Below are 22,971 nucleotides of genomic sequence, written 5' to 3'. Positions count from 1 at the left end.
AATAAGATCGGCCTACAATGGTTCCTCCCTGAGTAAGGTACGTGTTGATTCATGTGGAATAACTTTTCCGGTGTAAGTCCTCTTTTTGCGTCTACATGAGATAAATATTGGTATTGATCATAACCGACGCGATAACCATTTCACATTTTTCTTTTATAGACTCATTCCAATGGTTTAAAAATGTACTTCTTCTATGTTGACTGCAATTTCTAACACGCAGCCGTCATTTAAAAACGTGCGCGCATAACAGTCTTTGGTTCATTATGATTGTGCTGTTAAAATTCTATATATATATATATAAATCGTTACAGCTCTGTGGCAGGAAGAGGGGGAGAAGAGTGTGAGGAGGGGGCTCTGGGGAAGAAGGACTGTCATCTGGTTTTGATGTCAAGCAGTGAAAACAAACAACACCATCTTGAAGGATTAATGTGTCCACACAGTAAATCGGATACAGCTCTTCAAGATGACCTGGCGAAGTTAATTTTCACTATATTTTCTCTTTCTTTTCCCACGAGAAGACCGCACCAAGCTTAAGAAATAAGAATTACCCGTCGTTATTTTACTGATTGTTGTTGGATAAATATACCATGTAACCGTCTGACGGCACTGGCCTTCTCACTCAAAGGTAGGATACTCTTATTTACTCAATGTGTTACAGGATCACATCAAAATCAAAGTTGTTTTTTATGATGTACAGCCTATGTGTAATTTATATATTATGTCTGAGATTATGAGATTTTTTAAAAATCTTGATTCATGTGACGTTTTATTTTATGCATATTCATAAAATCCAGTAGCATAATAATAATGAATTGATGGTTGCCTTAAGACATTTTAGATAGACATACGCAGAGTCAGGAGCATTTTGTAATGTACAATATTGATTCGCTTTTCAGAGCGTAATGGAGCAATGAAATCCAACCTTTCAGTCATTCAAATTCTGACTCTTTCATTTCCAGGATCCCAGTAAAAGAATAAACATGTCTAAAAGTGATGATGGTGAGTGCCAAACACGGAAATATGTCAGAGGTTTCAGAGTATTGCAGCTGACCTGTTTGCTTCCAATGTGTCTTTTAGACTTGTCGGAGACGTCGGGGACTGTCAATGTGTCTGAGGACGCAAAAATCGCAAATGGATTCTCCGATCAAGAGCTTCTTGACATCATGTATAATGCCTGCAACCCATCGGGCACAGGTAACCTACTTTGTGAGTTATTTTGTGCCTTATTCCTTTTACAGACCACAGCTTCTTCTTGCTGGTTTTCAGGAGAAGTGCCAGCGTCAGCAATTATAAATTATCTAGAAACCATGATGGCTGAAAGTCCAGACCAGGACAGACTGACGGCTCTTCGGCTTCTTCTTGATCCAGACTTCACGGACTCAACAATCAGCAGGGAAACGTTTCACTCAACAATAAGGGAGTGGATTTCCCAGTGTAACCAGGATGAGTAGGGTGGATTCTGAATGTTGCTTATAACTCTGTGACACTACTGGTAGTCTGTTTATGACATTCCTTTATTAGAGCTTCTCTCCCTTCTTGTGTTTTCAATCAAGACGAAGAGGATGTAAAGCCCAGAAAAGAAAATTATACATTTATAAATTATTAATAATTTACTAATATGTCATTTTTGTATTTAGTCCTATTGAAATTTAGGTGTGAAGTGAATCAGAAATGTGCTACAACAAAGTGTTTTTCTTAAGACATTTGTTTATTTCAAACCAAGCTGCCTGTTTTTGATGTCAAAAGAGATGTGTGATCTGATGTTGCAGGCATATTGCTGACACATCTTTCCCCAAACCCTCGGAAGTTCAGCTGAATGGTAATTACTGAAGAGTTTGAGGGAAAACACTTTCCAGGCTGTAATGACTGTAACATGCTCTGTCTTAGGCCTGGACTATTTTTCTTCTGAAAACAAAGCGTCATCGTCCGAAAACCACCGCTGTAGCTGGTGAGTCACCGGACTCCTTCAGTCATTTGTGTCACTTCCTTTATGCTCAGATATTTCGTTCTCCTGTATTTTATTTGCCCTCAGCAATGGTGAAGACCTGTCAGGGACGGTGTCAGAGTTGAAACTGGCTCAGCGTAAACTGAGTGAACAGAACAGCAGCCTGATGAAGACAGTCGCCCAGTGTGAAGATGTGAACCTGCAGCTGACCCTGGAGGTCACTGAGCTGCGTGCAAAACTGGCCAGGTGAATACATTTGTTCTGTTCATCTATTTATTTATTTTTTTGTTTTTAATTACATTTTTTGTGTGCTTTTTGTTCCTTCACACCAAACAAGCCATGCTGTCTCAGGTCCCTCAAGGCTTCAAACGTTTTCATGATTTCAGTTTTCGTCCGCACAATTTTATTTGTCTAAACAGAGGCGACCAACTCTGCCACAAAGAAACAATATTCAAAGGCTAAACAGGATTGAAATTATTTTGTCAATTTAGTCTTTCAATATGAGCATACATGAGCACATGTTGAGCAACACAACAACACAAATGAGCAACATAACACAAATATGGAAGAAAGTCACTTGATAGTCAAACTAATGATAAAATCATATTCTTTTTTTTTTCACGTTGTTACAAGTTTGTAATACAATAACTGAATTTCATTTGTGCACCGATAAAAAAATATCAGTTAAAAAAATTAGACACTGGAAAATGATGGTGACAGCCAGGTATAATTGTTTCACTGTTTTCCAGTTAATGTACAAAGAGATTTTTTTGTTTGTAGCGCACAGAGGGCAGCAGTTCGAGCGAGAGCAGTTACAGAGGAGCTGGAAGAGACACGTCATGCTTTCATTGAGGCTCAGGAGAGAATTAGTCGCACGCAGTCAGGCTGCACCAAACTGGTGATCCCATCTCTGTCCAACACCAAATGATGAAAACATAAGTGACATTCTTTTCTCTTTCAGAGCAATGAGATTGAAAACTTGAAAGGTCACATCAGACGCCTCGAGGAAAAGGTGATTATTGCTAGACAGGATTTCCTATATGTGCGCTTGAACGTCCCAAATAAGTGACTGCAAAATCTTCCCTTCAGAATGAAAAGCTCATCTTTGAAAGATCATGTTCAGAGGAGAGCATCAATAAGCTGCGTAAAGTCAACGCAGATCTGAGGGTAAATGAAAACATGCTTGACTGAATAAAACGTTTTTATGGGATGACGTACTTGGAATTCACAGGCTGAACTTCAAGAGACCCTGGTCATGTTGAGTCTGAGTGACAGAGAGGTCACAAAGGTGAGTCCATCAACAGGCTTCTCTCTGAAAAGAACTCTTCTAATTGCCTCTTTAATTTTTCCATGCAGAAAGATATTCTTATGGACAAGCTTAAAAGCTCTCATGCCGAAAATTACAACATTATTGAGGTTGGTAAACGCACACGGCTATTTTCATGGGTTAATAATGTATAAAACCAAGTAACTTCAATCTTTATTTCCCTAACTCGGTGCCTTAGATTTCACACAAAAGTAACGTTTGGATGTTGTGTAACAGGGACTGCAGTCAGAGCTGATGCGGCTACAGGAACATTCTCACCAAATTCTGCTCAGGTACATGTGTTGCTATGGAGGTTACAATGTGTGGTTGGCTGCAGCCAAAACATTGCACAGGCATTTCTTATTGGTTTGTGTTGTGTGTTATTACACTTTTCAACCTGCATCTGTGGTCAGAATTCACCAATTCACTTATGTTCTCGACTGATCTCATCGATCCCTGCAAGGATCCTGCTGCTGATAACCATTGATTATCGAGTCAAACAAGCACGTTGCTAGCAATTTATGGTTCATCTTATGCTAAAATAACAGTTCACATGTAAGCTGTTGGTTATTTTTAGATATTTAAGCAATATTTAAACATTTAAATGCCCCCAAAATGGCTTTTTTGATAAATGAAAAAACAGCCAAAAATTTTATTTTGCTAGATTGTCCTGAAAAGTTGCAGTTTAACAAGTTTATTTTTGCTATATTTTATTAACTGCCTCAAAGCGTGTTTCTTTTTTTTCTATTCCATAAATATATTGTAAATATATTGTTTTCCATATATTAAGATTCAAACATGGAGGTGTATGCTGATATATACATTTAAAAATAAATACATAGAAATAATATAATAAATACATAAATAAAGTAATAATTTCACCACGATCAGAATCAGCTGGTCAAGCTTTTCTAAAAGCAACAATCGATCTGACAGTTGTATCCCTTGTCAAACTGTTGTTTACAGGTATGATAGATTCTGCATCAGGCCTCAGAGTCTGAGCGCTCGAGAGCCACCGAATCTTCGCTCTCTGCAGAGTGAGATGCAGGACACGCAGCAGGTGAGGGATCTGCTTGTCTGCTAATAAGTCAAATTCATGCTTAACCAACTTTGTCCTCGCCATCAGCATCACAAACCCCTGGAGGACGTCACTCTTCCGACCATTCACTCACACACGGATGGCATTCACAGCATCATCCTCAGACTCAAATCGGCAGAAAAGGCTCACCTCCAAAATAAGAACTCTGAGAGAGTGTTTGTGAGTCAGTGCAGCACTGTGTCAGTACCCCGATACTGGCATGTGTGTCTAAAGGCTCTGGCTCTTCTCTCACTCAGGAGGCTGCTCCTGTAGATACACAGGAGAGGCCGTTCCCACACCCGCAACAGGCCAGCATCAAGCGGCAGCTGGTCAATGTGTACGTTCTTACATCCTTTTCTCCTCTTATGGTAGCGCAGTCACTATGGTTGATGTTAGTTTGTCCTGAGAAGCTTCCTTGTGCTAGTAAAGCGGGTGTCTGGTCCTGACAGTGTATTTATTGGGCACCTCTGTTACGCAACGCGCAGGCTTTACCATCCAGTGTGTGTAAGAGGGATAAGTGCCGTTTTAGTAGCCCTCTGTACCTGCAGGAGGACCAGACTGTCAAGCAATTGTTTACAGAGCTGTGGTGGTGGTTTCAGGCTTCAGGAACTTGAGCTTCAGAAGTGCGTGTGGGAGGAGAAAGCGGACAAGGTGGAGGAGCGTTTGAAAACCCACCACGAGCAAAACCAAGTCCAGACTAGGAGCCAGAGTCAGATGACACACTCCAAGAAGGTGGCGGTGGTGAATTGGTGGAAGGCCTTCAGTGCAGAGGGAGCTAAAGCGCAGAATCGAGGCTCGCACCCGAACTCCGATCCTGCCGAATTAACCAAACTCCCGCTAGCAGAGCAGACCATCTCTGATATGAGACAGCAGATCTGCAACCTGCAGGCTGCTCTCAAATCTGCACAGGAGTGTGTCGCCGAGCAAAAATCCAAAAGTCAAGTTCTTACTGTGAACCGAGAAACCAACACAGACCGAGAAGAAGCTGTGGAGAAACAAGTGAACGGACAGAGGGATGCGGCGGTGGAGACGGAAGCGGTGCACATCGCGGCCGGAGAGGAGCAGCAGACAAACATCCACGCGACTGCAGACAAACTTCTGGTGAACCTCAGGAGGATGGAGGCGATGGTCAGCAGCGCTCTGGAGACAGCTGAGCTGGTGAGAGAGAGTGAGCAGAGGGTCCACCAGGTCCGGGTGAGGATGGAGAGAATCACTGAGAAAGTGGAGGCCGCTCTGGGGCGAGCAGCCAACACCGACCAGCAGCTGAGTCACCTGGAGGCCCAGGTTGCAGAGAATGCTCAGAGTCAGGTCAGTGTCCGAGGTGTGAACAGCCAAAATGCCTTTGTATTTATATATATATATATATATATATATATATTTTTTTTTTTTTTTTTTTTTTTTTTAATGTATTAGTTACCAACTTAATTTAAATTAATAAAAAAAAAAATCCAAACTACATTAGCCATGAAATCCTTGCTAATACGTTGGTATTACACTTGATAGCGCATACTGAAGCTGAACGGCATTGCAGCCCCCTCGGGTTTAACAAAGGATACCATATCTGGCAGCCGTCCCTGTGGTGCTTTTCCCAGTCATGAGAGAATGTATAAATATTTACACACTTTAGCAACACACAGGAGTAACGCATTTCCATGTTTATTTTACCGTGTAATACTTGGACAAATTTCAGACACACAATAATCAGATGTGAAAACGTGTGTACTGATACCTTAAACTTGAATCCTCCAGTGTAGGAGCCATACATTCATGAGCACTACAGTAAAAGGAGGATGGAATAACTTTGCTCTGACTTTACAGGAATCCAGCACAGAAGCATCAGCTGATCATACAACTGATGCAACCGATTTCACGTCTGTGTTTGATGAAGAGCCACAAACTGAAGACAGTACTCATGGTTGTCTTCCAGCTCCTGCAGTCCCAGAAGTCTGCAAGCTTTCAGCATTTCCCATGAACGGTACGAGCGTTGTAGCACAGGCTATATTGGTGGTTGTACAGTTGGCTGGAAGACAAATATTAATCACTTCCCGCTGCAACTGTCCCAGAGGACGACTGAGAATAGACATTCTGTTGCGCAGAGATAGGCGCTGTGTTCCACGCACATGTGGTCCTGCTTTTTTTAGTTGCTCTGGTATTTTTATTTTCTGGATATTTAAGATGGACGATTAAGATGATGTGTCACAAGTGAAAAATCTATAGTATAGCAGTTATTATCATGAGTAGTAGTAGTAGTACTAGTAATAGTAGCTCTCCCAACTGTCCTTTTGCAGTCCACTATTTTGAATTTATTGTTATTGACCAACAAGGGCAGGTAGATAGTCTTCACCTTGATGTCTTACATGAGTTGAACTGATACTGTTTTCATCTTACACAGCACTTAAATGGTGCTCTCACAAAAAGCTCATACAAAAGCCAAGTTCTAGTTCAAACCTATAAGTTTGAATTGATGACCGTGCATCATGCTATAATTATATTTATTGTTAATTACAAATAAAACAGGTATTTTTTTCTAGTGTTATGCATCACACACACACAAAAAAACCCTGCTCAACGACTCACACAGATACACTCCCGTGCGCACACCACCATTCCTTTTTTCCCCTCCCTTCTTTGTCTTGGTAGCACATAAGTTTACATCACCCATGTATTGTTACATATCATTAAATGTATTATACCTTTCAAATTATGCTGGAAAAAAATGTTTGATTGCAGTTTTTGCATAGTATTTTTTTCATATTTAAGCCAAACCTCTCAACATTATGTTGAAATTGCATTTCTGTGAATCAAATTCATTGGTATTTCTGCTTTAAGTTTGTATTTTCATGTGTACGTCAGTGAACGTGGCATTAGCCTATTCAATATATGTATGTGCTTTTTAAATACAGCAAGATTTCAAGATGGATTACAAATATTTACCGTGGCAGAAGGATGCTGTTTAGCATTAACTACCATGCTTTAAGTACACATACATGGCTGTGGGAGCAACCAGAGTACCCGGAGAAAACCTGCGCAAACTCAACCCTGAAAGGTCAAAGCAGCTGTACAAGTGCGGTAGTACAATCTAGGACAGCATGGAGTGAACGATTACTGTGAATATTACAGTCATCTTTGGTTGTTCATGATGCTTGCACATTGTCATATGGTGCAAATCTAACCACTCTTTTTCTCTGTGCTCCTTCAGATGGAGGAGAGCATGGCAGCAGCAGCAAGGTGAGACACTTCCGCTGTTTCTGCATCATGTTTCAGCCGTCAGGCTTGTCCACACAGTGCTGTGCAATGTTCTGCAAAACATCGTTCTACTTCCTAGAAAAAAAGGTCCAGAAACGTTTCCACGTCTGGTTGGGGATGGAGCCTGTCTTCATGCAGACTCAGAGAAACGTAGTCATCACTTGACCTGTCTATGGACTGGTGGAGGAATCCACTGCAAAAACTGTTAAATATGTTGCAGATGACATATGTGTCCCTTTTCCAAAGGAAACTAGATAAAAACTTTCTAAACCAGGGTCATGCAGCATGCTTACATTAACTGAGCTAAAGTGACTGCTTCAACTTAAAAGCTTTGAGGTTAGTCTGATGATCAAACAAATCCATACACTTATGTAAGAATTAATTATTCAAGCATATTTTGTGCACCAGAATTACCTTGAACACAAGCAGCTGGAATAAAACTGTGGTGTGTGTCAGCTGCACTCACACACACAATGAGAGCGCTGTGCTTACCAAAGCGGTTAAAGAAGCTCTTCATGGCAATTGTGAATCAAATGTTCCTCTTTGGATTTCAGCACAATCTCTAACTTATTCTTCCAAATGTACAGTCCAAGATCATTTGAAACTGTGACGATAAGATGGAGGTTAAAGCGAGGTTTATTAACTTTCTCCAGATTTTACATGAAAGTTGATCAGTGGAGCTGAAGAACTTGTACACACACATACACACACACACACCATCCAAAGAGGCATTCAGAGCCCTTCTCCTTAAATGGTCAAAGCTCCCAGGAGTGAAAGAGAGGCAGCTGCTGAAAAAAGACAGGGAACGGAGGGGATGGGAGAAGGAAGAGAAGCCCACAGGCGAGTCAGGGTTCCACAGCAACAGGCTGACACTGTCAGATCAGGGGAAAGTTGGACTGGCGGGATTTACTCAGCAGAAGTGCGTCTCCGCAGCACCGCGGCGGTGAGCTCAGGTAATATCCACACCGGGTCATGTGATTGGCTGCAGTGGCAGTTAAGGTGCTGCAGAATAGTTTGTTGGTTTATCTGCTGCTGTGTTGTGTTTACATGATCTAGTTTGAGTCAGGAAGCTACGTATCCTCTTCTCTGATCGTGGATTTCGAAGTGTAATGATGTTTTGATCCCTCCATCCTGTTATCTTTACGCAGCTCTGCTGCCTAGTCTTTCCGCTGTTCCTCGCACAACCAAACTTTAAACATATCTGGCAAGCGCTCGCTTACGTAACCCATGAAGAGGAAGTGTTGAGAAACAGTGCTCCTCATGTCGCCGCCAGCTGAGAAATAAAGAAGTTACCTCTCATGGACTTTAAAGTTAGGGGTCACCAGCTTTAGTTTTATTTATTTTAATTGTGCTTTCTTATTTCCATCCATGAAATTGAAACATCTATTTTTACTTTCCCCCCAGGCTTCCTTAGCAAACGTTATTATGGCTGAACGTCATTGATCAATATGGTTATTTTAATGTCATATTTTAATGTCAAACCATTTACTAGTTTTTAATATGTATTTTATCTGCACCCTTGCTACATGCTTGTTGCCATAAAGCATTACAGTAGGCACCAAACTAACAATAATGTAGTTATTTTTAGATTTACAGATCTTGTTTTGTTGGTTTTCTCATTTTACTTGGAAGCTTAACTGAACTTGGATTTATTATAAACTGTTTACCTCAGAGATATGTAAACATTTACTCGTGCGACAGATGAAAGGAAGTGTTTCTGCCTCGCAGACTTCAGACTGCTCCCCTCTTCAGTGAAGATCTGTCTCCTTTGAGAACGTACACTTTCAAGTTTATTACATTCCTGATGGTTGGGGAAACTTGTTGCATTAAACCGCTGGAATAATCATTATTTTGCTGCACCTTTTACGAAAGAAGTCAGGCCGGTCATTTGCATTGGAGTTGTGTAATATGTTAATTTGTGAGATCAAAATGGTAGAGCACAGAGGCCAGGTTGATCAAATGGGCTTTCATTTACATAAAGAGAGGGGAAATTATTTGAATTACAGTCAAACCCTTGCAAGACTGTATAAGTACACAAACCAAGTAAATAGAAGTTTATCTTTTAGAAAAGATTTAAGTGAGTTGATCAATTCATTGTTTATCTATTTAAAAAATGTTTTCTGTTTAATTTATTGTTTCTTAATATTTCATAATATAATGCATAGTATACATTTACATTTTGCACTTCCTGGCACCTTGATATCCTTTTAAATGACACATACTGTATCCTGACCTAAAATGTAACAACAGCTAAATACTATTTTTGCTCAGTTAAAAGTTTATGTTTTGAGACAGGAGCTCTGAAAACGCCTGAGATGGTGGTCGAGGTGTGCACATGCACACTCACAATATGTTTGCAGATGAAATGGCTGTGTTTGACTGATCTGAAGTGGGTTAAAATTCCAACTTTTTTTGCAGGTCCAGGAATCCAAAAGACCTTTGCTTCTAGGGTCTCTGCTTGACTACACCACAAAAGGAACTGACCATTCTGTTGCTGCCGAAAGTCATTTCATATTCCCCCAAACCCGTTCCCGCCCCACACTCCCCCCTGCCATGCCCTCTCTGCCTGAGGAAGAAGAAGATTCTCCAGAGGAGCTGGACAGTTCATCAAGTTCTCCGAGCACGGTGAGGGGACATTTTCAGTTTGACCTGTGAACATTTTGTCAGATCATAGAAGATGACAGTAACTCAACTTGAGCAAGTCAGATAGATTCATGAGGAGGGGTTTTGTGTGGAGATGTGACTGGGTGGGGGACGATACGATCTGCTGAGTGATGGATATCTGAAGGTAAAAAACCATTTGGTGCTCACCTGAATGCTCATCACTGGAGCGAATGCTTGAATGTCTGTAGCTCATTCATTCATCTTCAACTTCCTGACCCCTTTTCCATCATCTTTTTCTATCCTGCGTCTAGAGGTGGGATTCAATTAAAAAAGTATGTGGTGTGGTATAAGAATATTTGCCACTAGAAGCCACATTTTCAATTTCAATGAATTTGGTAATATTACTGAATCAAGTGATGGACCCGTACATATATTTAAACAAAAAAATATTGTTTATTTTGCATCAGTGTGACAATAGCACAATAAATCACGATGGTGGCTATATTAAAGTTTTTATATCACCTTATTTAAACTAAAGCTCTGTTATTGTTTTGAAAATATTTGTATAAGAATTTCAGTTCTATAAGAATTTCAAGTACATTCAGAGCAGTGGAAACCCTGGCCATTGTGTAGCGAAAAACATCCCTGAACAAAAGCAAACAGATGCTTTTGTTTGCTTTTGTTCAGGGATTCCTCCATGTTTGTTGTTGTTGTTATCATCCTAGCTGCCACGTGTCTTGTGCATCAGTGGGATCAGTGGAGCAGGAACTCCTGCACTTACAAAGGTTCCCTGTTGTCTGGAGAGCAAACTGTTCCATTAAATTTTATTAAACTAAATTATTTTTGTAGTAATTAATTCATCGTAATAACCATTTAGGGAAGTGACCCACTCATTTATCGATGGGGACCAACATTTCAGAACCTTGATGTCCTATTGGTTGTTACCTCACATAAAGCAGTTGTGGGCGATCGTCCTTAATCCCAGCTTTTAAAAGCCTGTTTGATACTGTCAGTGTCAAACACTGATCGTTCTGTTTAATCCAGCACAGTTAGCAGAAACACCAGCTGCTGATCACATCTTCATAAAAGTAGAATGAAACCAGATACTCTTCATCGATGTCTTTTTCTGGACAGCCTGCTCCTTGTGAAAGTCGAGCTGTGGTCATGACTGCTCCCACCATCATCTACCCGCAACAGGCCGCCATCGTTCAGCAGGATGGACGTCAACAGGCCACGTAGTTGAACAGAAAACATTTGTTCAAACACCAAAACAATGCTGTTTTTAAACATTGTAATTTCATTCCTTTCAGGCCGCACAGTCCCAGATCCCGCGTGCCTCGGAATTCATCTGGAAGTCCGATCACTACAATTGGTACGGCCTTAGAACGCCACATTTCCTAGATGCAGCGTGTCATTTCCAATGTTTAAAGTGTGAATAAATGTATCGACACACTCTGCTGTAAATTATACTTGTATACTGATCCATAAATTCAGAACAGACTCTTGATTTATGTTCAGATATACATTTAAGCATGAAAACTAATTTCAAAATGATTTTTTTCTTTCTCAGTTCAGGTAAAACATGACCATCTAGATATTGTTAATGTGCAACATTTCAGATTTCATTCACTCTGCCATCGCAAATGAATGAAAAATGGCTTTAAAGCAAACATTGTGGACTTCCTCAGACAGCTCAGGTGCAGTCATTGACCTGGTCAAGGATCCGCTCCCTGAGCCACAGCTCTCAGAGGAGGATCGACGGAGGAACCTGGAACTGCTCGAGCAAGCCAAGAGGGTCAGCGATCGATTTCTGACACGGCGCGGACGCCGCTCCACCAGCAGCCTTAGTGATGTCCCACAAGGTATGTGATCAGTTAGGTTAGCTGAACTTCAGTTTACACACTCTGAAATGTACTGCACTCCTCAGTGTGCCTTGAGTTGTGATTGTGACAACTATCGTGGCCTCAGGAGGCCAAAAGACATAAGTCACCATATATAATAATAATAATATAATAATAATAATATAATACAAATGTCATCATACATATATATAATCTGCAGCTTCGAAGACACCACAAGAATCATATGGACCAAGCACAGAATGCACAACCATCCAACCTCTAGGCACAAACACCTTTTTTTTTACTCTCATGCATATGATATACACCACATTTTTTTGTCTGAAGCTGAGTTAGAGTAGTGGCCAAAGCTACTGTTCTTAGCTGCATTTCTCCATGGGCAGAAGTGTTAGTCCAAACTCCTGAAGTACTCATAGTTTTATTCTAAAGTTGCTTTCCCTCACTTTTTATGAGTCTATAGTCTTTCGATGTGCTGCTGATATATAGTGCCTCATACTCATCATCAATGAGGGCGACAGACCTGTTGGTGCTGTCTTGGTACAAAAAGTTCTGCTTCAAGGAAAAACTCTATAGTTTGAAAATGCTTTCTTTCAACAGGTAATGAAGTCACTGCTACAAGAAATGGGGCTTTATTTGACCAATATAAGAAACCATATATTCCTCAGAGACTCAGAGAGGAGCTGGTTTTATAGATTCCTTTAGGTGTGATCAGTTAGTGGGGGGCTCTGATTTAAATGCAAGTTAAATGCAGGAGTGCAGGTTTGTTTGTTTTTCGTTTGTTTTTTAAATCCCTATCTCTGGCTTTTGGCTGTGTGGACTCAGATGTACCTTTTTGTTCCTTGAGTTTATGTGAATCAACTGAACCGCGTAGAAACATAATCAACCAATAATCTGAGATGCGGCTTTGATTTTTGTGTTTTCTGACAAGGCCTGTCTCCACCTCCAACTCCATCTTCGCCTCTCTCTCCCAGAGGCAGCTTGATGTCGATGGGGCCTAAAACTGGTACTTGTCATCTGAGTCAGACCTTTCACTTCACCTCATCTTCTCAACCTCTGTAATTTGTTTACAGGTCCAGGATCCTCTGAGGGGACATGTGTCAGCCCGAAGGTAGTCTTCAGTGAGACAAAAAAATAGACAAAGACAAAGACAAAATAATGAATATATATATATATATATATATATATATATATATATATATATATATATTCATTATTTTGTATTTCACTATTAGTTCACTGAAGTTTGTTGAGATTTTATGTCTTGTTTTTGGTAACAGAATGGTCATTTTGAAAAAATGTTACATTTAAAATGTTCTTTCCCTATTTAATAGTTACGCAATAATAAATCTTAATGCGAGGAAACGTGTTGCAGAATTGGAATTATGTAAGGAAATGTAGCCTGAAGCAGGATAACAAATTTTGTCTAAGAACTTACCGCACAGTACAGTCATTAGTTTCTCTGAGCGTATTTTTTGTGTTTTACTCCGCTACAGTATCTGGATTTTCCTCCAGTGCGGGAGCAGCCCACTGCCATGACGCAGGACATAGAGGTCAGATAAATGATTTCCTTGCTTTGCTTTTGTCAGCACAAGATCAGATTTCATCTGAGCAGCTAGTATTGTACTTTTACATTTTGACTATGGTGCCAGGAACACATTAATAGCCATGAAATGTTGTGTAATGACGTTACACAATCGCATCTCAAGAGAAACTGTGTAAACAAAAGTGTTATTCAACTTGTTACCTGCCCTATTTGATGTAGAAAGACCACTACCATAACACATCTCTAATTCTACTTTTACAAGACTCTTACAAGACACTTTTACAAGATTTTTTTTTTGCTTTTCATTTCACATTCTATGATTCAACTGCTTCATGTTATTATCTAAAATGTCAATCTATAACTTAACCGTTGACATTTGTTCATTCAAGTGTACAAACATTTTAATATGAACTTGTGTTTTAATACTTGATTTGCCATTGTTTATATCAGAGCTGCTAAACACATTACTTAGTTTACTTAATCACAGTAAAAGGAAATAACTCAGATCACTCGTGTATTTCCTTTATGGGGAACAGTTTTCAGTGCATCAATTCCAGGTTATATTGAAAACATCCGTGATGGGAGTCTCCAGGAGACTAAGTGAGTTTGTGGACGGGGTGTGGCTAAGTTAAACAACAAGAGGATAAAAGCACAAAAAATGCTGTTCTGAGCATTTTAAGCAGCTAAGCGTTGTCTCATCCATGGAGCATTTCCATCCTGATGTTTAAGATTATGGATGCAGATTTAAATTAAATGTGATCATCCAACTAGCATTAATCGCGATTATTTATAATGTTAAATGTTTTTTTCTTTCTCAATGGAAAAGTTGATCCTCCGTCTCTCCTCAGACCAGCAGACTGCTGGTGGACTGGAAGCTTCCTGAGAAGAGGAAAGTTTCCTCTGGGAGTCTTAAACCCCGATATGCTGTGCAAAAGGAAATTTGTAACCCCACTGCGCCAAAAAGTCCTCCAGCCGGCAGCAAAAGTGACGAGGGATCATGTCCAAGTCGAAATCCAAACCAACCCCCGGCCACAGGGGTCGCTAAGCCAGTGCCCCGACCCCCCACCCAACAGGCCCCTTGTACGGCTGAGATCAAGACGATCGGGGCCTTCCCTCCGCTGATGAGAGCTGTTTCCTGGGATTCGGTTGGAGGAGGTTTAGGCCCCAGAGGTGGACCGCCTGCTTTGCCTCCCACAGCTGAGGATGCCAGGGAAACTGTCTTTAAACCCTCAGGGCCAAAGGACCACCCTGTTCCAGCAGGGGCCGTGCAGAAACTGACCAAAATCAGAGAGGTATCGTCTCGTCATCATCTCCGTTTGTTTGTCGGTGAAATGAGCAGCACAGGAAATACTTTCCACTTCTGTGTTTATGTGCAGGAACACAAGCTGATACGTACGCAGAGCATCACCGGCTCCAAATTACCGGACCTGAGCGAAGCTTCTGAACAGGAAAAAGGTTACTTTCCATGTCTGCTTTATTGTTCTGTGACACACAGTACTTTGGACAAAATGTCACAGTGGGTGTTCACTTCCTGTATCTCTGGGAAAATCTGTCTCAGTGAGAAAATGATGATGGTCGTCATCTGTGTTTGTTTTATTCCCCTGTTGCTCCCTCTTTGGAAAGCTCACGATCCATGTTGTTCCCAGGTTCTGACAGCAGGTGGCATGATTTTTAGAACTTGAAACCTTGAGTTAATGTTTGTATGCTGAGCAATATTAAATTAAATAGTAATGGAAGTGTGAAATTGAAAAATAGCACTTTAAGGATTCAGTTAAAAATGTTTGACATTAATGTTTTTGATATAGCACAACACAGAAGCATAAGATACAGTCTAGCGTCCGACAGAGAAGTGCTACAAATGTTACAAACGGCATGTGAGTTAGATGGTCAGTTTGTCACTGAGCCCATAGGAAATATGTGTGCAGGTTCTCCGGGTATTCCACACTCCTCCGGCAGTGGAGAGCGAAAGGAAAAGTCAGACGCCATGCCCAACATTTCAGACCTGATGCTGAGAAAGCTTAAACTTCACAAGGGTCTTCCTGGATGGTCAGTTTGCCAAACTTATCAATGAGCTCCTCGGAATGCTCAGTTTTCAACCTGTTTTTTTTCTTTCCTCAGCGCTCCACCACTCACAGAGAAAGAAGTGGAGGTTTGTACCCTATTGCCTCACATTTTTCACGCTGTTATTGTTGCATCTGTCAGAGTGCTTTATTCAGTTAGTTCCACAAAGGGCCACAGTGGGCGCAACCAATCGAGAGGACACCTTTTCACCAGTCAGGTGTCTTAGGAGTGTAACAGTTCATTGTCAGTCTGGTGTTGCTTGTTTCAGCTGAGACCTGAGAGGGGTAAACAGTGTGTGCTTGATCGGTTGGAACAAAAACTTGCACCACCCGACCCGGGGTGCTGACTGGATTTCCCACTCCTGCTTGAACATGAGAAAACAAAGTGAGCATTTGTTGGTCTGCTGTGATAAGTGTGCAAGCACTAATACCGATATTTTATTCAAGTTCTTGACTAGTAGTTATCTAAACCCAATGAAGTCCGATATTATGGTACGATAAGAATGCAGTAAATTGAATGAAGTAAATTTACCACGGTGAATATAGTCAGCACACGAGTTAAAGACACTAACCTAACCTATGCCAGAGATATGACAGATGAAAGCTGTGCTTTCCAGAGGACTGGAAAAGGTTTGAGTCACACAAAAATGTGCCCCAGAAAAAAATGTACACATCCTCAAGCACTTCATTTGACTACATTTAGAGGAGAAAATGAAATGAAAGAAGAGAAATTTCAGAGATTTATTTCAGTGATATAGAGAGGGGAAATGAAATCAATAGCAAAATCCCTGAAAGTGTGTATGAGAAAAAAATATTGTGCAGAAATATGTTGTGTTTTTAAATGTATGTTTCATCAGAAACAAATCTCACTTGTAGAAAAAATAAATAAATGAAAAAGAATGTTCTAAAATACCAGAAACCCTTTTGGATTTAAGATAAATAATGCAAGAAAACAAATAAACAGGTTGTAATTAAAATTAACTAAAAAAAAGCAAGTCTTCACATGCTCTAACTGTGTGCTCTTAGACACTGAACTAAGACCAGGCCCATGCACAGATAGACCCCATGTCATGTGACTGTGAGTACTAGGAATGAAGAATATTATTAGATCTAACTGAACCGAAAAAACAGCCACTTTTTTTCTTGTGGTCTGATCCCTGTGGATTGTACAACGATGCTGCTAATGTATGGAGTTTTTGACAGGCTAAAGAGCGTCACACTACCATAATATTGAGACTCATCACATCAAACCAATGAAATCACAGGCTTTTAAATTACCCTTAAAGCGTTCAAAATGCGCCGTTTTCCCCGCTTGTCCACAGCTCCGACAACAGAGCTGAACTCTTAGAAGAGAGAAGCGACAGCTCAGACCGGCTGAGAAAACGAACTAACTTAATGTGAATGAAAGATGTGAGGAGTTCATGATTCAAGCTAATTTTCAAAACTAGTTTAGAAGTGATACTCATGCACTTTAAAACTGGGTGAACCACTGACCTTTCTACGCTGCAGACAGCACCACTGCACCCAGGGCTTATAGTCTGGTGTGGCTCATGTATGAAGAAGAACTATTTTCCTCCTTAAATTTAGTGCCTGCGGCAAATATTCCGATCCACTTTATAGTCTGGAATTTACTGTAATGTTTTTGTTTTTTTAACTGTTAACTCTTTTCATTTGCTGACCTTTCTATTTTGAAGGCCTTCAGTTGGCCATAGTGGCCCTTGCCAACGTCGTCTCAAGTCGTGCTTTATTCATGCTTTGTTTCTTTTAATGTGGTTTTTCTTTTCTTTCTCAAGCTGTTTAACTGGATTAACCATCATTAAAAAGCGGTGCATGATGAACAGCCTCCAGTGAGCTGTAAATGGCTTTCATTCTCCGACTGCGCTGCCAGATGTGTTTTTCTTCTCTCACTTGAGCATCTGCCGCGTGAATCCCCAAGTTTGTTATAATCGGCTTTGATGCACAGTTAAGAGTCTGTACTGCCTGGATTTGGAGATCATCTGCTGACTGGGAAATGGTCGGTGTTGGGGTTCAGGCCAAAGTGCGTGTGGGGTAATTTCCTGTGGAGATAATACAAACAGTGGTGACGTTGTCTGGCCGTACTGACAGTCCGTCTCGGTTCTCCCACCGGGATGTTGCTGGATCAGAACAGTCAGAGGTCGTAGATTTCCTCTCTGGCGCTGATGTCAAACACTGACAGTCATCATTCAGTTGAGGTCAAAAGTTGGGATTTCAGAACTGTGTGAGTGAGAACATCTAGCAAGTTCAAGGTGTCTCTACCGGAGGCTTGGGTGTCACTCCGGCTCAGGTCTTTCGCACTTACATGCGCCATTCTGAGGGTTACACCGGTGAAACTTTCCTCCCACAGAACGCTTTCGTGCAGCTGTCGCTGGCGTTCCGTAACGACAATTACACGCTGGAGACTCGACTCAAACAGGCAGAGAGGGAGAGGAACCTGACAGAGGAAGACACCGAGAAAGAACTTGAGGAATTCAAGAACATGCTCAAGGTCAGTCTTTGAAAACAACAAACCATCATCATCATCATGTGCAGGAAACAGGCGTGTTGCTAAGCCCACAGGGGAGAGTTATCGTGTCCAAACAGGGACGAAGTGTGGGGTAATAATGTATTTGATGCAGATGACCTCGCCGCAGTGGCAGAACATGGAGCAGCGAGAAGCCTACCAGCGGCTCGTGGAGACCCTGTCAGTGCTGCGCCGCCTGGCCACGCGACTGTCCAGTCGAGCCGAGTTAGTTGGAGCAGTGCGACAGGTAGTGAAATGTATAGATATAAAATCTAAATTGCATCCACCTGAAGTAGCATGATGATTAATCCTTCTCCATTGCACCATGTCAAAGAAAAAAACTAATGTTATTGGTCTTAAACTGAATTAGTTTCGACCCAAATTGGTTCAGTTATGCTGCCTATTTTACAAGGCTGATCCCTGTTATAGTTGGCAGAGAGTCTGAATAAGCTGATTTGATAACACTATAAAACATGTTTAAAAACAAATAAAAATGAATGAAGTGTGTTTTGGAATTTCCGCTCTCAGGACAAATGAAGGAACTCTCACCAGTTTTAACTGTGTTTGTCGTCTTGTGTAGGAGAAACGTATGAACAAGGCCACGGAGGTCATGATGCAATATGTGGACAATCTCAAGAGGACGTACGAGAAAGACCACGCTGAGCTGATGGAGTTTAAGAAGTTGGCCAACCAGAACTCCAACCGTGGCTATGCAGGGTCGGCGGAGTCCGGGGGTGAGACCAAACTTTCATTCTGACAAACCAGAACTTCATTCCTGGCAAAAGAACCTTATGTAAGACAATAATATATTTGTTTTTCTCTTTTCACACGAATGGAGATAAACAAGGAAGTTGTTGGAACTTCCCTTCACAGTGACAGCAGTGGTTTGATCCGAGTAGGATCTTTGATGAGGTGGAGCTATGGACTTTTTAAGTGCTCTGGATCGGGATAAAAAGATGAGTTTTCAAATGCACAAGGCAGCCAAGTCTGTTCATGTGTGTTGAGAATTTCCCTGAGGATTTTTGGCTCAACCGAGAAAAGTCAGGTCAGAGATGGTTGGTCAAGTGTGTTAGGTCAAAGTACAGGGATTCATTCTGCACACGCTGTTTTGGATACCAGTTTCAGTTGGACTGATCTGGCCACTTGTCAACTGTTGGGTGATGAAAACCAAGCTGGAATTGCTCCATTAGTTTTGCGTGGTCTGACAAAATGCTCCGCAAAGCCTTAAGTCCCCACAGGACTAGAGCCAGAAGTGGAGCAAGGAGAACCCAAAGATAAAATGTCGAGCTGTAAATAAAGTCTTGCTTAATCCTCCAAAAACACACTGAGACAACATTGTATTTCATCTCCTGCAGGTCATGTGAGGATGTTCAACTTTACACAAAGCTACACACGATCAGTTCAGTGTTTACTCACAGCAAAAGGGTTGAAATAGTGTTTCTAAGTGAGATTTATTTTGAGGCGACACCACCCCACATGACTTTGTCTTCGTCTTTGTGTGAATTACTAGCAACCCTCAGCAGCTGTGAGGTAAACTCCAGCAAAACAAACTCATATGTCTCTCCTCCCAGATGACGGATCACGCTCATCAAGATCTATGTCTCTCACCATGGGGAAGGTATGATCTGGCTGTGCTCGTGTCACATGATCACATCGCAGGTCCGGGCCTTCATTGCTCAGTAGATAAGGTCTCTCTCTCTGTCTCTGCAGGCTCTGCCCAGGCGACGAGTAAGCGTCGCAGTGGTGCCCAAGTTCAACCTCCTAAATATCCCTGGTCAAAGTCCTCCAACAGCTGGTCCCACTCCAAACCCTTGTCCAAACACTGGTCCAAATCCAGCTTTAAATCCAAACTCAGGAACTTCTCCTGGCAACACGCTTCCTGCTCTGGTACAACGTCTCCTTGATCAATTGACTTTTATCAAATTATGCATTAAGTTTTCATTAAAATTGATTCAGTCTCACCCCAGTGTTCCTCCCACTACACAAAAACACACATTCCTACTGGTCTGTCTGCTGGAGAGCTGTCCCTCGGGTGTCCCTCGATCTTGAAGCGAGATGATAATTCTACAACATTTTGCCCCTTGTAACACTTTAGAAACCTTGTCTTAAGTTGTCATACATGATCATAAACATTCTCAACATCTTCTATCGTTATTAATGCATAATAACGCCTTATGAATGTATGCAATGCAATGTAATGCATAGATGAGACCTTATTATTAAGTTCTCGTCTATAGTAAAAACTGTCAGTTGCTTGCAAATGTTTTGTTTGAGTTCCTCCCAAATACATCCTCACTCTTATGGCATCATATATTGACGTTGGGAAAGTGGACTTTTGCGTTCTATACTGACAAAAAAAAACAGAAAAAAAAAGCGCAGGTTGGATTTAGTTTTTTTAGCACCCACACGCCCCTCACACCCCAACAGGCGCGTAATGCCCCACACACCCCACCATCCAGCGTGTGACGCATGTGCGTGACTGGAACACCACACAGGAAGGAAAACAATTGTTTTTAGTCCATTGAACCGCCGATGCATATGCGTCAACATGCAACGCTGAAGGCTGCCTTTGTCGTCAGTATAGGACGCAAAAGTCCACTTTCCCAACATCAATATATGACGCCATGGGAGTGAGAATGAGTTGCCCAAACAAACCACCACTTCATTGCTTAATCGAGTCCTTTTTTGTCACTATTTGTGGGAGCAGTTGTGTATCTGAACGAAATTCTATAGGTGTGTTGTTGACAGTCTTTGGATTCTTATCTACGGGAACACTGAAATAGAAATGTTTTTCTCCTCAGAGTGAAGCCAGCGATGTGAAAGGAAACGCTTCTTCAGAGGCGGCACCGACCGCTAAGGAGTGGTATGTTTTTCCCTGATAATATTGTTGTTTGCAGTAAAAGTGAGCAAGGTCGCCACGCTGCTCTGGAAACAATGGCTCCTCGAATCTTGCTTATCAAAAACACTTGTATTCTCCAGAGAGACAGCTAGGTGTGTTTGTGCGACTTCCAGGATGTGTTGCAGTCGGAGTTTAATCAAACCCGCCAGCGCACCGATGCACTTGCTAACCCAAGTTGCACTGTAAACATTTGTTTGACAAAGTCCAGACCTTCGACTCTCGTCGTAGCCCAATTTCACAGTCACTCTCTGTGTGTCGCAGTTGTAAAACCCTTTTAAACCACTGCTTTTTGATCATTTTCACTCCTGGTCAGTCAAATAGTTCTATCCTGTGTTCTGTGAGAATTTATGAAGTCCTTGTTGAAACAATGCAGTGGAAAGAGTGTGCCGGAGCAGGAAAGTGAATCAACTCCTCCGCCAGTCAACCTGGAGGAGATCAGGGCAGAGATCAAGGCAAAGATCGAGGAGGAGGCCTACAATCGAGGGTGAGACTGTTCAAACTCAACATGATGGTGATGAAGTTTGCACGGCAGCACACGGTTCATATCATTCACCCCTGAGTGTGTCGTAACGTTCATGGTTAATGTGTAAACGCCAGCTTCCAAGAGGGACTGAAGCAAAGCAAAGCCCTGCAGGAGGAAAAGCTCAAAGATGAAGATGCTCTGGAGAGGCTGATGGAGCTGAAGATCAAAGACGAGGAGAGCGGGAAAAAGATCATCACCAACAGGTGATGTCACTTCGCCCACACGTGCGAGCGAGTATCGCATCACAAGCTCAAATGTTTATCCGACCACGTTCTGCAGGAGGATGGAGGAAGTCTTGGCTATTCTGGGCCGCATCTGTCCCAAGATCTCCTGGAGCAGACGGCTGCTGTGGTTCATCCTGACGGTCCTGCTGGTGATGTGTCTGGTCATCAGCATCCTCACCTTCTTCAGCGATTACTACAACAGACACGAGGACACGTAAAACACAGAAGCACTTTACTCGTTTGGACCAAAGATTCTGACCATCGTTCCCGCTTCACCACCGCTGGACGTGTTTGACCGTAGCTGTTGTTTGGAGAAACACGTGTTTAGGGACCAATTACACTGTATTTATTTGTCATTGTAGTTTTTATACTTCTTCATGGTAAATATAGCACAGTTAACGTGCAGCTACTTGCTAGCTGTCTTACACAGATCTCTGGATATTAGTGTTTTTCTTCAGTTTTGTACACTATTTATATAGTAAGTCATTTTCAAAATAGGTTGTCAAGTGCAATAATTCTGCGTCTGCAGGTCACTGGTTGGATTTTCCACTTCTTTGTGGGCACTGTGTACATGTATCTTTGCACATCTGTGTTGACATTGTCTTTTTTTGTATTGTGGATTTTTTTTGTTTGCACTTCACCTAAAATAAATGTTGAACTTGTGATAGTCATCCCAGCGTTCATTAGCCACATGAGTCGTTTGTCAAAGCCAAGGCCTGTGGGCCAAATCCAGGCCATCGAGTCATTACACATGGCCACATTTTAAATCCTGTACTAATTTAAAGTACAGGCAAACTGCATGTCAATATGTTGGAAGCACTCCATTATTATATTCTCCTGTGAGATGTGGTGGAGCCCCTGGTGGACAATAAAACAAAAAAGTTTTAAATGGATTTTGCAAGAGTTTTATGTCAGAGGTCAAGTTTGTGTGGCCTTGAGTTCAACCACATCCAAGAAAGCATATGCAGTTTAAACCTCACAATATAATAGTTATTCTTTGAATTACGTTCTCTTTTGCCCAGGAAAAGTCTTGAGGATCCACTCACGGGCCCCAAAACCACCAGCTGAATATCATTGTCCCAGACTAATGGTGGTAATGGGGGGGCCTACACCACTGATCCCAGAAGGATGGGCCGGTATTTACGTCAGTTTCTGACCTGACC

General features: G+C 41.6%; 1 protein-coding gene across 4 annotated transcripts; it reads left to right on the top strand.

Moving 5' to 3' along the window:
• Positions 1 to 15: 15 nt before the first annotated feature.
• mrvi1 (murine retrovirus integration site 1 homolog) lies at positions 16 to 22,609 on the top strand. Of its 4 annotated transcripts, XM_053865535.1 has the most exons (40): positions 16 to 37; positions 519 to 625; positions 960 to 999; positions 1,078 to 1,194; positions 1,267 to 1,447; positions 1,770 to 1,819; positions 1,888 to 1,948; positions 2,033 to 2,191; positions 2,726 to 2,843; positions 2,907 to 2,957; positions 3,035 to 3,112; positions 3,177 to 3,233; positions 3,302 to 3,361; positions 3,489 to 3,544; positions 4,218 to 4,311; positions 4,378 to 4,509; positions 4,587 to 4,666; positions 4,929 to 5,637; positions 6,148 to 6,304; positions 7,529 to 7,557; positions 9,994 to 10,200; positions 11,314 to 11,414; positions 11,490 to 11,551; positions 11,868 to 12,041; positions 12,967 to 13,041; positions 13,109 to 13,146; positions 13,532 to 13,588; positions 14,430 to 14,873; positions 14,958 to 15,036; positions 15,492 to 15,627; positions 15,700 to 15,730; positions 18,007 to 18,147; positions 18,278 to 18,409; positions 18,743 to 18,896; positions 19,734 to 19,780; positions 19,873 to 20,049; positions 20,964 to 21,025; positions 21,435 to 21,545; positions 21,659 to 21,787; positions 21,864 to 22,609. In XM_053865535.1, the coding sequence occupies exons 3-40, from the start codon at positions 981 to 983 to the stop codon at positions 22,024 to 22,026; spliced, it is 4,728 nt and encodes a 1,575-aa protein (XP_053721510.1). In that variant the 5' UTR covers positions 16 to 37; positions 519 to 625; positions 960 to 980; the 3' UTR covers positions 22,027 to 22,609. The 4 variants fall into 4 exon arrangements, with proteins under 4 accessions (XP_053721510.1, XP_053721511.1, XP_053721512.1 ...); XM_053865536.1 differs by lacking the exon at positions 16 to 37 and having other exon boundaries at positions 392 to 625; positions 4,929 to 5,626; positions 6,146 to 6,304; XM_053865537.1 differs by lacking the exon at positions 16 to 37 and having other exon boundaries at positions 392 to 625; positions 15,507 to 15,627.
• Positions 22,610 to 22,971: the final 362 nt, after the last annotated feature.

This window comes from Synchiropus splendidus, chromosome 5 (genome assembly GCF_027744825.2).
Source record: "Synchiropus splendidus isolate RoL2022-P1 chromosome 5, RoL_Sspl_1.0, whole genome shotgun sequence".
Lineage (NCBI taxonomy): Eukaryota > Metazoa > Chordata > Actinopteri > Syngnathiformes > Callionymidae > Synchiropus > Synchiropus splendidus.
This window is presented reverse-complemented; position numbering and strand designations above follow the sequence as displayed.